This window comes from Alosa sapidissima, chromosome 2, assembly GCF_018492685.1.
Source record: "Alosa sapidissima isolate fAloSap1 chromosome 2, fAloSap1.pri, whole genome shotgun sequence".
Lineage (NCBI taxonomy): Eukaryota > Metazoa > Chordata > Actinopteri > Clupeiformes > Clupeidae > Alosa > Alosa sapidissima.
In genome coordinates, this window is record NC_055958.1 from 28,905,197 (window position 1) to 28,917,621 (window position 12,425).

General features: G+C 40.7%; 2 protein-coding genes across 2 annotated transcripts; one reads left to right on the forward strand and one right to left on the reverse strand.

The window, feature by feature from the left end:
- The first annotated feature begins 7,408 nt into the window (after window positions 1–7,408).
- On the forward strand, window positions 7,409–11,011 carry LOC121704035. The gene is made up of 5 exons (XM_042084599.1): window positions 7,409–7,652; window positions 9,278–9,472; window positions 9,845–9,924; window positions 10,033–10,087; window positions 10,181–11,011. The coding sequence occupies exons 1-5, from the start codon at window positions 7,551–7,553 to the stop codon at window positions 10,385–10,387; spliced, it is 639 nt and encodes a 212-aa protein (XP_041940533.1). The 5' UTR covers window positions 7,409–7,550; the 3' UTR covers window positions 10,388–11,011.
- Window positions 11,012–11,148: 137 nt separating this feature from the next.
- Window positions 11,149–12,425, reverse strand: LOC121704034. The gene is made up of 2 exons (XM_042084598.1): window positions 12,112–12,425; window positions 11,149–11,960 (listed from the first exon to the last, which is right to left on the reverse strand). The coding sequence occupies exons 1-2, from the start codon at window positions 12,223–12,225 to the stop codon at window positions 11,205–11,207; spliced, it is 870 nt and encodes a 289-aa protein (XP_041940532.1). The 5' UTR covers window positions 12,226–12,425; the 3' UTR covers window positions 11,149–11,204.

Consider the following 12,425-nt stretch of genomic DNA (forward strand, 5'->3'; position numbering starts at 1 on the left):
AATTCATATAAAGTGTACAGTTAATGTATAGTATTTTTTAATCTGCATAATTACTATTAATCTGCTTAATTACTAAACATATTTAGTCATTTGAATACTTAATATTTATTTTTAAACTATTACACCTAGGCAAATTTTAATGTGGTGTGTAGGCCTAGGTGTAATTGAGTGTTTGTCACTTTAAGAAATACGTGAGTAATTACTGTAGCCTTCAGTCTCACGGTTTTATAATAGTTGAATAATAGTTGCACATAATGCATAAGGATATGTGGATGCAACTCATTGTTGTCTGTCATTAGATAAAATAAATGTAAATAAAAAACTATCAAGTTCATAGAAGGGATCATGTTCAATAATGATTTTAGCACAAATTACGAACGACATACATGACCTGAGCTAGCAGAATTAGTTAGCAAGGAGCTCTCTCCAGATGTAAAAGTTTGCAAAGGTTGCGCTGCCTATTTCTAAATGACATTAAACCCAATAGTAGACCTACGTACATCTCATAGCCTAGGTAGGTTAGCAACACAAAGTTGAGAGGTGCAAGTGAGCAAATCAACTTGATATTAGCCTATTATTATGTGTTACCACAGAATCACTTAAGCTAAACTAGCAGCTATGTCTCGCTGTTTATGGCACAACAGCTGCGCATATGTGTGTGAGGAGAAAAGACGCACAGCCACAGGCTTGGGGAGGAGGCACTAGAAGCATGCCTTGTGCACACAAACAAGAACACGGTCATTCTTAAAAGTATTGATACTAATAAAATTAGGTATTGTGACAACTGCTAATAGCTATTGCGACACTTTTGTAGTATCGGTGCACCGTGCAACCCTAAATTAGACGATCTCTGACGTTAATCAACCCCCTGTTGAATTTTCACATTGTTGTTGTTTTTTCCTTGCCTAGAAATCTAGACGCACCCTAGCGGCGGCAAATTAATTTGCTTAGCCTGTACGTCTAGTATCAAACCATAGGGATTTCTATTGGCTGACGCCGTGGATGTCATCCAATCACAGCGCTCTATTTTGTTAGAGAGTCTTAAGGCGGGCTTAACAGGATGGCGACAGTGAACAACAAGGAAGGTGGCTATGGCAAACGAAGAGCGGTTGTTTGAATCGGCGTTGGCGTCAACTTTGGAGGAGTTGGACTTGTGCTTTTCTTTGAAAGTTGAGCAACACAATGCACTTAAGTCATTCCTTTCGAAGAAGGATGTATTTGCCGTTTTGCCGACCGGATACGGATATGGTCGTAGCGCTGGCCTATTGCATGCCTAGGCAGTTTGAAAGACAATTCTCTGCCCGCCCCTTGGATTAAGCGAGGTGAATGGCTCGATTCCAGACTATACATTTCAATGATATAGAATGGCCCGCCAGGCTAGTTTTTTCCCCCATTTCACCTTGCTTGCAGGCTAGTATAATTAAAATTGAAGACCTTCGTTTAAAAAATTAAGACTTTGGCAACGGAATTTAAGACTTTTTCAGACCTTAATTAAGGAACATGACATTTAAGACCGTTTAAAGACTTTTAAGACCCCGCGGCTACCCTGCATTATGTCAGGAATACCAAAAGTACTTCAATACGGCTCTGGGCTATACTTCCCTGTCCATAACTCAGAATTGGCTGTGCCACATTTTCTTTTTCCTATGAACAGCACACAGTGATTTCCAACAAGAGCTATGGATCAATTCATACCGGATTTGTCCTTTAAAGGGGTGGTTCAGGATTTTGGACATAGGACCTCATTTCCAAGTAAGCAAGTGTGATATTTATCAGTGGAGACCGTTTTCAACACGTTTCATCCAGTCCTTCTAATTGCAGAGTTCGCAGGTGCTAGGCTAGCGCAAGTCAACGGTATGTGCTAGCCTGCCACTAAAGACAGTCTTACCCACTCCAAAGTACACCCGAGGCAAATAAATTATAACGCCAGACTATCGATGTAAATGTCTGTATTGACAGTGTTATTTCTAACGTTATTCTATCCTTGCATTTCAAGACTGTCTTTAGTGGCAGGCTAGCACATACCGTTGACTTGCACTAGCCTAGCACCTGCGAACTCTGCAATTAGAAGGACTGGATGAAACGTGCTGAAAACGGTCTCCACTGATAAATATCACACTTGCTTACTTAGAAATAAGGTCTTATGTCCAAAATCCTGAACCACCCCTTTAAGTGATTTGTAAACAAGGAGTGCTTTAGGGTCAATCCGGTAAATCAAAGACAATGACTCAATATTACATCTAAATTAGCCCAAAACATTTAGCTCTGATCACTCAAGAGACACTGACAATTGTCAAGAACAAAAACAAAATACAGAAAATACAGTATACACCAGGGGTATTCAATTAATCTTCAGCGAGGTCGTTACGGAAAATTTCCTCAAGCAAAGGTCCGGAGCTTCATAATGTTTAGGCTATGTATATGTATGTATGTATGTATAATATATATACAGGGGCGGAGCCAGAGGGGTGGCTCCGGGTGGCACAGGCCACCCTTGAGATTCGATTGGCCACCCCAGGTGCCACCCCAAATCCTAGTCTACGATTGGCCATTAACACGGTGTAAGGCGGGACCTTTCTTGATGCACTTGCAGCAGTGTGAAGTGTCAGACGTCAGAAATGTAAGTGGCAAAACACACTTGCCTTTATTGGCCTGCGGCACAATTGAACTGCGGAACGAAAGGTTTCCCCGATCAGGAAATACTTCTTAATACGCAACTTTGTGTAGGCTTAACAGAGGTAGCCTAAATATCGTGCCTATGACGATGACGGCTTTAAAAAAAAAAAACATTTATTTCACTTGTCTCGCTGGATTGAAGGCAAAATGTGGGCTGTTGCGCAAATAGATGAATGAGGGTCGGGAGATTCCATTAACAAAAACCTAAAGTTTTGCTAACATTTTCTTCATTATTATCGTAAAATATGTCTCCATGCAGGGCAGGGCTGGTTCTAACCTAGGCTAGGCTACTATATTTGGGTGGGCTGGTAGAAATTTTGGGTGGGCAACATAGCAAAGCTGTCAAATTGGATCAAAACTAACATAAACACAAAACAATCAGTACTACCTAGCTTGAGTTGCTGCAGCCAACAGCCAGGGATAGGCAGTATGTCTGATACATGTATGTAAAATACAAAATAGTATGTTGTCATTTTTATTTTATTTAGTTGGAAAAAAATGGCATCATATTTTGTATCAAAATACTTTATAGGTTTGTAGTTTAAAAATAGTGCCAAATTATTTTGGTAAAACCAATAACCTACTTTTGGTGATGTGATTATAAAAGTGCAAAACAATGAATGCAGCACTGGTGCTGACTTGTAATTTTCCCAGAGTTGTTGTGATCAGAATATTAAGATTCAGGGAGATAAGTTTCTTGAGAACTTTAGTCATCCAATTCAAACACATGGAAGTCATTCAATTCAAACACATGGAACCGGTTATGTGGTTGCCCTGCAAGAAGTTGCACCATGTGCAACGTGCACAATGTTTGCACACATCCACAATACACTCCTTCATACCAACCTCAAGTTTCTTGAGAAACTGATGATTAATCATCTAATCGGAAGACATGGAACCGGTTATGGTTGCCCTGCAACAAGTTACCCCACGTGAAAATTTAATTAATAATTTGCCCAGACTTGTTGTGATCATAATATTGAGATTCAGGAAGATGAAATTGCTCACATATACAATACACTCCTTCATACCAACCTCAAGTTTCTTGAGAAAATAAACAAATAGACAAAAAAGCAGGTCAAATTATTGTAACAGCTACAAAAATAGATGGCCATAGAGTGGGGGAAATGTCTTGGATGAGTATATTTTGTATATCTTCATTTACAGTAATATAATAAAATTGATTATATTTTAATGTCCCCATGATGGAATTTGTTTTAGAACAGCATAGCCCAGTGACAGACAACTTAGATAATTAACTTTAATATGTTTGTATTAAATTTTATTCATATACAAAGACATTTTATGTGAGAGTAAGGTATTTGTGTTTTTTGTCCTTCAATTTATGAGTATGGTGTTTGCATCTGGTTTCCCTAATGTATTTGTGCTAATTTCACATCTTGAGCCTGTTTCTGTTTATCTGGATGTTTTGCCTCATGCCACCCTTGAATCAGTGCCTCACTAGTGCCACCCTTGTTAAAAATGTCTAGAATCGCCACTGTGTATATATAATATTAGGATGAATGGATGGAGCCTAGTTGTAGATAGATAGATAGATACTTTATTGATCCCCAAGGGGAAATTCAAGAAGATTGTAGGCCTAGGCCTAATGTTTAATGTGAAATAAAATAAGTAGCCTAAAAGGCAACATTCGAAATGAGGAGAAATAAGGCAAGATAAGAGTAACCTAATTGGGGAGAAAAACTGAGTAGCCTTGGCTATTTTAAAGATCTTAAAGTGAACTTAAAAGAAAATTTGAGCTGAGACAAGGCTGGTTCCTTGAACCCATTAATCAGCAAGTTTAATTTAATTTTTTTAGGTTTTTTTTATGTTGACCCGAAATCCTGGAAACCCAGGAACATCACGTTGTTGGGCAGTGAATGCATGTCGGCTTAACTAGATTGTGGTGGATCAATCATATTGCCTTCTTAAATCGTAAAATATTCTGTGGTCTCAGTTCACTGTTGAATGGGCCTAGCCTACCCTATGCTTGCTCAATATGCTTTGTCTAGTAGAGGTGCTTCAAATTGGCGCTTTTAAAAATCGCCTGTCTCAGAATAGAAGAGATCCAGGGCAGAGTGCGAATTACCCCACCATAATTGGGGGGTACTGCTCCTTCACTTTTTCTATGACCATCATGGTCCACTACCATATCAATCCCCACCGTGATCGCCAAGTGCATGTTGTGCAACACATACAAGGTCTAAACATGCGACAAACTGATAATCAGTCATTGTTCTTATATATTCTGTTGTCTCCCTGCGGCCTGTTCACGGTTATATCCTGTGCCTCTCCTGTCTGCTGGCCCTCCTTTCCTTAACACAATGTTCCTACAGTGAAAATAGGAGTTGACTTGTATTGTAACTGTAATGATATTGTTTCACAATATCAGAAACATTATCTGACCCCCCCAAAACTAATATTTCTGTCTCTTTGCAATTAATATCAATGATTAATATGATTGCCCTCAGTAAAAAAGCATGTTTAAAAAAACACCTTTTCTATGTGTGCCACGGAGACGCTGATTAATGCAGTGCTCATTACATACATGATTAGAGTCTCGTGACGCCGGCTACTGCGTGTGTAGGTCAAAGTCCGCCGATCGCGGCATTCCCCTATGTTGTAAAATTGATTTTTATTCCTCTGGGTGTTGCAATTGATATCTATGATTAATATGATTGCCCTCAGTAAAAAAAGCACAAGAAACAGGACGCAAACAGTCAGGTTCTTTGCTTCATAAGATGTCGCGGGCGATCGGGGACGCGATGACCAGAGGGGGGCGTCGCGTAAAACAACGTGAGACCGCGGAAACGGCCGTCGGATTCGAACTGGCGACGCAATTCTTAAAGTGCTATATAGCACAGCGCTGCCTTTTCTATGTGTGCCACGGAGACGCTGATTAATGCAGTGCTCATTATATACATGATTAGAGTCTCGTGACGCCGGCTACTGTGTGTGTAGGTCAAAGTCTGCCGATCGCGGCATTCCCCTATTTTGTAAAATTGATTTTTTATTCCTCTGGGTGTTGCAGTTGAGGGCAATTCTGCGCAAAACTGTCACATCCATATTTAGCCTAGTTGGCGTTACGGACGTGACAGTTTTGCGTGGTATTGCCCCCGTATCGTTATATAAAGCTCTGTTCTCGCTGTCTAGCTTCCTCCTCTTTGAGCAATCGATGATTTGAAAATAACTTACTTATCGTTAACTTAGATATCCATCTGATTGTTTCTCGTCCCGTCTCCTCTCCTCGCTCGTTTCAGGCTATCAGTCTCTTCCCCATAGTAGGCTACTTTACTCACTGACTCGACTTTATCAGAATTCACAGATTTCACTGGCTGAGTAGCAGCAAGCGAAATGATGGTTCCTGAAGCTCCTGAAGTAAATGCTGTTATCCTAACCAACGAAACATTTAGCGCAGCTTTGAAATCTTACGTGAAAATCTAAATTAGGATCACGTCACGGTCTGGACTCGGATCGGGGTCCGCCATCATTTTGGCCATGTCATTTTTTTTACTTTTGATGTATGTTCAGCCCATCTGTAAAATATCTTAGTAAAATAAAACCTAGTGGAAATTTCGCCTCTATCATTTCTATGACAATGTGATTTTGTAGCTTTCGTAGCTACACAGTTTGATGTTAACTGTATAAAGGTTGAATAATTTTAGTGCAATAGAGGCCTACCCTTTATAAAAAGCCCACCAATAATGCTCACCACAATTGGAAATAATTTAAAATAAGAGAAAATTACCCCAGCTTCATGGATGTTTTGGAACCTCCAGCCCTCGTAACAAAAGCCTTCTTGACCTTTGCGGATTCCACAGCTGTCCATCCGCAGAGCGTTCCACAGTGCATTACGTAGGCTGCAAATAAAAAGCAAAATCAATCTATCAGTGTGGTAATAATAGCTCTGAAACTGGCAGTTCCAGTCATTGATTTTGATTAGCTGAAACATGTTCCTTTCTGTTGTAATTCCCAAGTTACACAAAGTTACACATCCTTGTGTACACATTCCTACGCAAAGAATGGTAAAAAATGAAGTTGTTACAAGCTGTGGCCAATGTTCCACTTACCATTGTGTGACAGTCTACATGAACTATTTATTGGTGTAGGGGTGTCTTTATAGAACCATCAACTGTGCACAACCAGAGGATACAATAAATTATCTGTTGGAAATTGATCTTAATGCCTCAATTAATAAATGAGGAAAAAATCCAACCTTTAAACACACCAATATTCTTTGTGAATGAACCAGGTATCGTAAATTAATAAATGTTATTCCTTAAAATACAAGGGGCATAAGTAAGGAACCCCCTATGTTAAAATCCCATAGAGGCAGGCAGATTTTTATTTTTAAAGGCCAGTTATTGAATGGACTCAGGACCCAGATAGCAATTTCCTTTGGGCCGGATCCGCATTAAAAGTCTTTAGATCCGCCTGTAGCGGACATATGGTATCTGACTGTGGGCCAGATCTGCTCCTGATAGAGGTTTCAGCTCTGCTAGTAATGCTGTTTTATCACCGGTTTACAGATTTGTCCCAGGTCCGATTTCCGCAACTCAACTGGAAGTCAGGAAATGCGTTTAAAATACAAAACACTGATTTGGCCCAAACCTGTGATACGGATATGAGCCGAAGGACCATTTTTTCACAGCAGACCCAGGTGGTAATGATATTAATTAAGGTGCTGATTCTGCTAAATAGCCTACGTGCACAGCGTGGCAGGCAACGTTCGATTTTAACAGGAGGTCGGCACTTCCGATTCCGGTCTGGCGTTAACGTCCAGTTAAGCTTGTCTACTGTCAGTCACCGAGATTGAGAAATGGCTTCAGCTATTTTTACTAGATGTCTGCAGGACCTTCCACGTCTTACTGTTAATGACATTCACCGCATCGTTGATTCATGTTCAACTACTCCGGCGTCTAAGAGGAACAAGGGTTTCAAGCTCTACATTTCATCTTACATTCACAACTATGAAGGTAAGTTAGCCACGCTATGCTATTTTCAATATTAGCATGTTAGCCAGGGTTTGCTTTGTATTTATTATATTTTTATTATATTGTATTTATTATATTTTGTTGTCTTCTCTTTGTGGTGCTAAAAATAAAGTAATTAATTCTGTCCACAGTCTCTAATAAAGATCAGGGTACAGGCGAGGTTATCATCAGGGCACTGTGCCATAGGTCGATGAAGAAGTCGGAGAAACCCCACAGTTTGAGTCTGTCTCAATTGGTGTACTTATGTGAGTACACTTTTGTGTAGTACACTATGTGCACTGTGTGCTTACTGGCGGAGTGCGCAAATTTTAACAAAATAGTATTGTCTCATATCAAACACTAACTCCGTGCACTTCACGGAAATGACGATCGCAAACATTTTAATATAACTTTATTGGCGTCCTCAATTCGATAGTGACATGGTCATACTGTGTCAAAACATGAACCGTTTATGTTATAACTTGCTTGTACCTCCGTAAAGTCTGTTTTCCACTGCTGCTGCTTCAGCTTTCTCAACCGCGATTACCACGAGTTTGAAAACGCTCCCTCCCCTTCCGCTATTTGGCCAAGATGGCGTCCGTTAAGGGCGAAAAGTGTCCAGCGTTGCACACTCAGCTTTTTGACCGTTATGAGTGCACCATCCGGGAACTTGCAGCGCCCTTCGTGTCGTTGGAATTTTCAGTGTGAACACCCTCATGCACTCAAATTAGGTATTGTAAGTGCAGAAGTACGCGATTTGAGACACAGTCTTTGAGTGTATGGTGAAGCTAGGGATAAGTTAGCTAATGTTAAGACAGTTTCTGTTACATGGCTTTCGCAACCCAGCGTTCACGTTCACGGGGATTTAGCAAGGGTACAAGTTCAGTTTAACCCTGTTCATAAAGTAAGAATAGCTTGAGTTTACCTTGCTGGTCCCCACTGGGTTTTAACTTTGTTTCTGACTGCATTTTTGATAATTGTTTTTGAAACATTCACCTTCTTGTGCTAACACTATCATTAAGCTATTTTAACCCAGTGTTACTGTTGTTTCTGGGGGGTTCAGCTAAGGCCCATACCAATTAAAAACAAACACGTTCTATGCCATGCAGTTTTACTGCATTTCCTATGCAGAAAAAACTGTTATTTAGACATGGAAAACGCCATACACTAGGCTATACTGCACTACTGCAGAAGTGCAGTATTTTGCAAAAACATGCAACAACTTCATCAAATAACAAAACTTTAATGGAATCAGTAATCAAAGTAGACAGGACTGGTAAGTTTACTTAACTGGGCTCCCCCTGGGTTATTGCTTTCTTGCACTCTTGTTCATGTTTGACTCATTGCGTTAAGCTGCAGTCCAGAGGTAAAATAGGTCATCACATTGCCATTGAATTAAATTCAGGATGTTGATTTCAGTTGGTAAAGTTTTATAAGACAATGCACTGTAATCATAATATTGTATATTTTTAATATATACAATATTTGTGTTGTGTTACATGTTTGTTTAATGTATACAATATTTGTTTTGTAGGTATAATTTGCATCCTTAAAGAATGAGTGTACAATGATCAAGCCAAGATAAACAAGTATTTATAAGTATGTACTAAGACATTCTGGTTTTGCAGGTGGTCCTGAAGGATTCAAACCCTGTGGAGCTGATGCATCACAGATGCTCATGCATTGCAGGAGCAGCCCTATGCAACCACTGTGTTGCTTTGTTGTTCCAATCTGCACATTACAGCCAGCTGAATTTGTCTGTGGTACCTCCTGTGTTAAGCTGTACTGAGGGAGAACAGCAATGGCACAAGCCTAGAACTTTGGTAAGTTAAAAAGAAGGTAGAGCATGATGCACTATGATCTTACACCAATAGTACTAATATATTTTTCCTGCACATCTGTTACACTACTATTTATTTTATCCTTTATACTCTTTTTGTCTTTATTGCACAGAATCTTGTATAGATTATTATTTGTATATAATGTTGATAAGTGCCTTATATTGTCTATTGTTGTTTATTGTTATGTTGCCGTATGAGCCTATAGTACTTCTTGCCCACTGAATGTATACTACTGCATGTTTTGGTTGTATGTTTAGACAGCTAACATCTACCGTTTTACACCACTAACATCTATAATTTTACACCACTAGTTGGCAGTATGTTTGAACTACAACAAATTGCATATCACAATAGGGTGTTAAGCCAGGCCCAGTGGATGGGATGACAGTACTGTCTGCTAAACCAAAGGAGAGAGCAACAAATGAAGGTGTAAGGCAAAATCAGAGTATTGCTGTTTCATTGCAGTATGTCACACTAATATATGGATTCAAATATGTAGATGACTCATTGCATCTTTGGACTCTGTTTTTTACTTCACACAGGAGCACACTCTACAAAGGCCTAACAGGGGATTTACCTGACCTTTCCGTCCTTCGGGTAAGCAGGGATAAAGCTATATCAACATTATCATACCAGCTGAAAATATAAATTTAGACATGTTGCTAACCAGTAACATTGTTGCACTTTTAGGTGACGGAAGTGTACAACGATTTCCCTGCAGCTGAGGTGCCGATGATCTGCAGCATGGGCATCACCTGTGAGATCCCTTTGGTCGAATCCGCCCTTGGCATGGTTCAGGCTGGAAGCCCTTTATCATACCAACAACCAGCTAGAGCCAGGAGAGACTTGTCCTTCCACTCTGCACCACCACGTCCATCTCTGCCACTTGATAATTAACACCTGCCGCCATCCACTTGCATGTTTGTGTGTACCGAGTCTGAGCAGTTACATCTAAAAAGTCTAGAGGTAAACTGGGACATGGTGCGTAAATTTGAATGTGCAAGAAGAGTGCAAAGTAAATGTGCAGAATGGCATGAGCTCAGGAAGCCAAGAGTGACTGCATCACGGTTCAGGGAGATCTGCCAGGTTAAAGAATGTGCCGAAGACAGTCTGGCTAAACGGATACTTCAGGGAACCCGACAAACAGCCGCTATGAAGAGGGGAATCGAGTTAGAGGCGGATGCTATTTGGGAATATTGCCGAATGAAGCAGGTAAACCACTATCCCTGTGGATTAGTCATTCACCCAGATGCCCCTTGGCTGGGGGCGTCTCCAGATGGCTTAATTTTTGACCCTTCTGAATCCTGTGAGTTCGGTCTAATAGAAATGAAGTGCCCTAATGTCAAAAGCTATGTTGATTGTCCATACCTCCAAATGAGATCAGGCCAGTTAGAGCTTAAAAAATCACATGCATATTACTGGCAAGTGCAGGGGCAGATGTTAGTAACAGGCATGAACTGGTGTGATTTTGTCGTGTCAGCTGAAGATGATGTCTTCATCCAAAGAATCTATAGACACTGATGTTTTGGATGTAATTAGACATAAAGTAGACAGGTTCTACTTTAATGTTTACATGCCGAACAAAAAAACTGATTTGTGGACTTCAAACTTGTGGTGGTTGGGGGGTGGGGGGGGGGGGGGGGGGTACATGGACATACATATTTACATTGACATAGGCATAGGGGTACATGGACATATTTACACAGGCTTTAGTTTACATTTCAAATGTCCATGCCTTCACCAGAGGTCCATTCTGATAATTCGAGAGCAAACAAGCAACTGTGAACAACTGGTTAATACTTCCTGATATGGAGAGAGGGATGGTAGTGTCAAAGAGTTTGTTTTCTTTCACTCTTCTAATCATCCTCTCCACGTGCACCCTTAGTCTTGCGATGGACTGGGTCTGCAATACATCCCTTTCTGGCATCTGAGCCCTCTGAGAGACAAAGGCAGGGCGATGCACAGTCCCTGGCACAAGGTCGTCTACAAGAAAACCTTTGTCGACCATTATTGCAGTGTTAGGATCTAATAATGTTGTGATGCCCGACTGACGGAAGACTTGCCGGTCACTCATGGACCCTTCAAAGAGCGTTGACACAAATGTCAGGGCTCCATGGGGGGACATACCTACCATCGCCTTAAAAGTACAGTGGGACTTGTACGTGGAGAAAACTTCACTCTGGAGGAGCAGAGATGAGGGAGTCTGACACCGTAGTTCAGTGCAGTCAAGGATGATGTTTGTGCCACTGTAGTTACCATCAAATGCTTGAGGAAGACTGGCCTTAACAGCTGTAGGAGACATCCAGATGCAGATAGACCCGAGAAGGCTGTAGAGAAAGTTTGCCCAGGTAACGATAATTCGGCTAACTGTTGTTCGATGGATGTTAAACCTGTGACCCAGCTCCCTCTGTGTACAGCCGGTGGAAAGGTACGTTAAGAACAGAAAGAGTTCATCTATTGGCAGCAGCTTCTGGGGGAGAAACGCATAAGGATTTAGTTTAAGGATTCAAGGGAGATTATGTTTTACAACATAGAAAAAGCATAACCTAAAACATATTTGTTTCTTATCTCATCAGCTTATGTGCTTATGTGTCTACAGTATATTGACTGGGGGAACTTACCGTTGGTCTGGTTAATGGGCTCTCGGTTATTGTGCTGGCAACATAGTTTTTCCTTGCCCTTGTTACTCTAACCATTTTGGTTGTTGCTGCTTCAATCAGATCCCAGAATGCCATCAAATGCCGGTAAGAAGGGAATCTAAAATACAGTTAGGAAACTGGAATTAGGTGTCCTGTCTTACATGATCAAGGAGGGCAGACAGCAATTTTGTAAGACTGGTATTAAGCAGGCACATGAATGTCTCCCTTTATACCCCATTTGGGTAGTATGTAGGCCTATGTTTGTCTGGATGTCTGGTTTCCTTGTATGTATGTGT

Bases quoted from the DNA above. Each gene is read 5' to 3' on its own strand.
- LOC121704035 (XM_042084599.1), top strand. From the start codon at position 7,551: ATGACATTCACCGCATCGTTGATTCATGTTCAACTACTCCGGCGTCTA. The intron at 7,653-9,277 runs GTAAGTTAGCCA...CTGGTTTTGCAG, and splicing joins TTACATTCACAACTATGAAG to GTGGTCCTGAAGGATTCAAA. The intron at 9,473-9,844 runs GTAAGTTAAAAA...ATATCACAATAG, and splicing joins GGCACAAGCCTAGAACTTTG to GGTGTTAAGCCAGGCCCAGT.
- LOC121704034 (XM_042084598.1), bottom strand. From the start codon at position 12,225: ATGGCATTCTGGGATCTGATTGAAGCAGCAACAACCAAAATGGTTAGA. The intron at 11,961-12,111 runs GTAAGTTCCCCC...TTTCTCCCCCAG, and splicing joins GCCCATTAACCAGACCAACG to AAGCTGCTGCCAATAGATGA.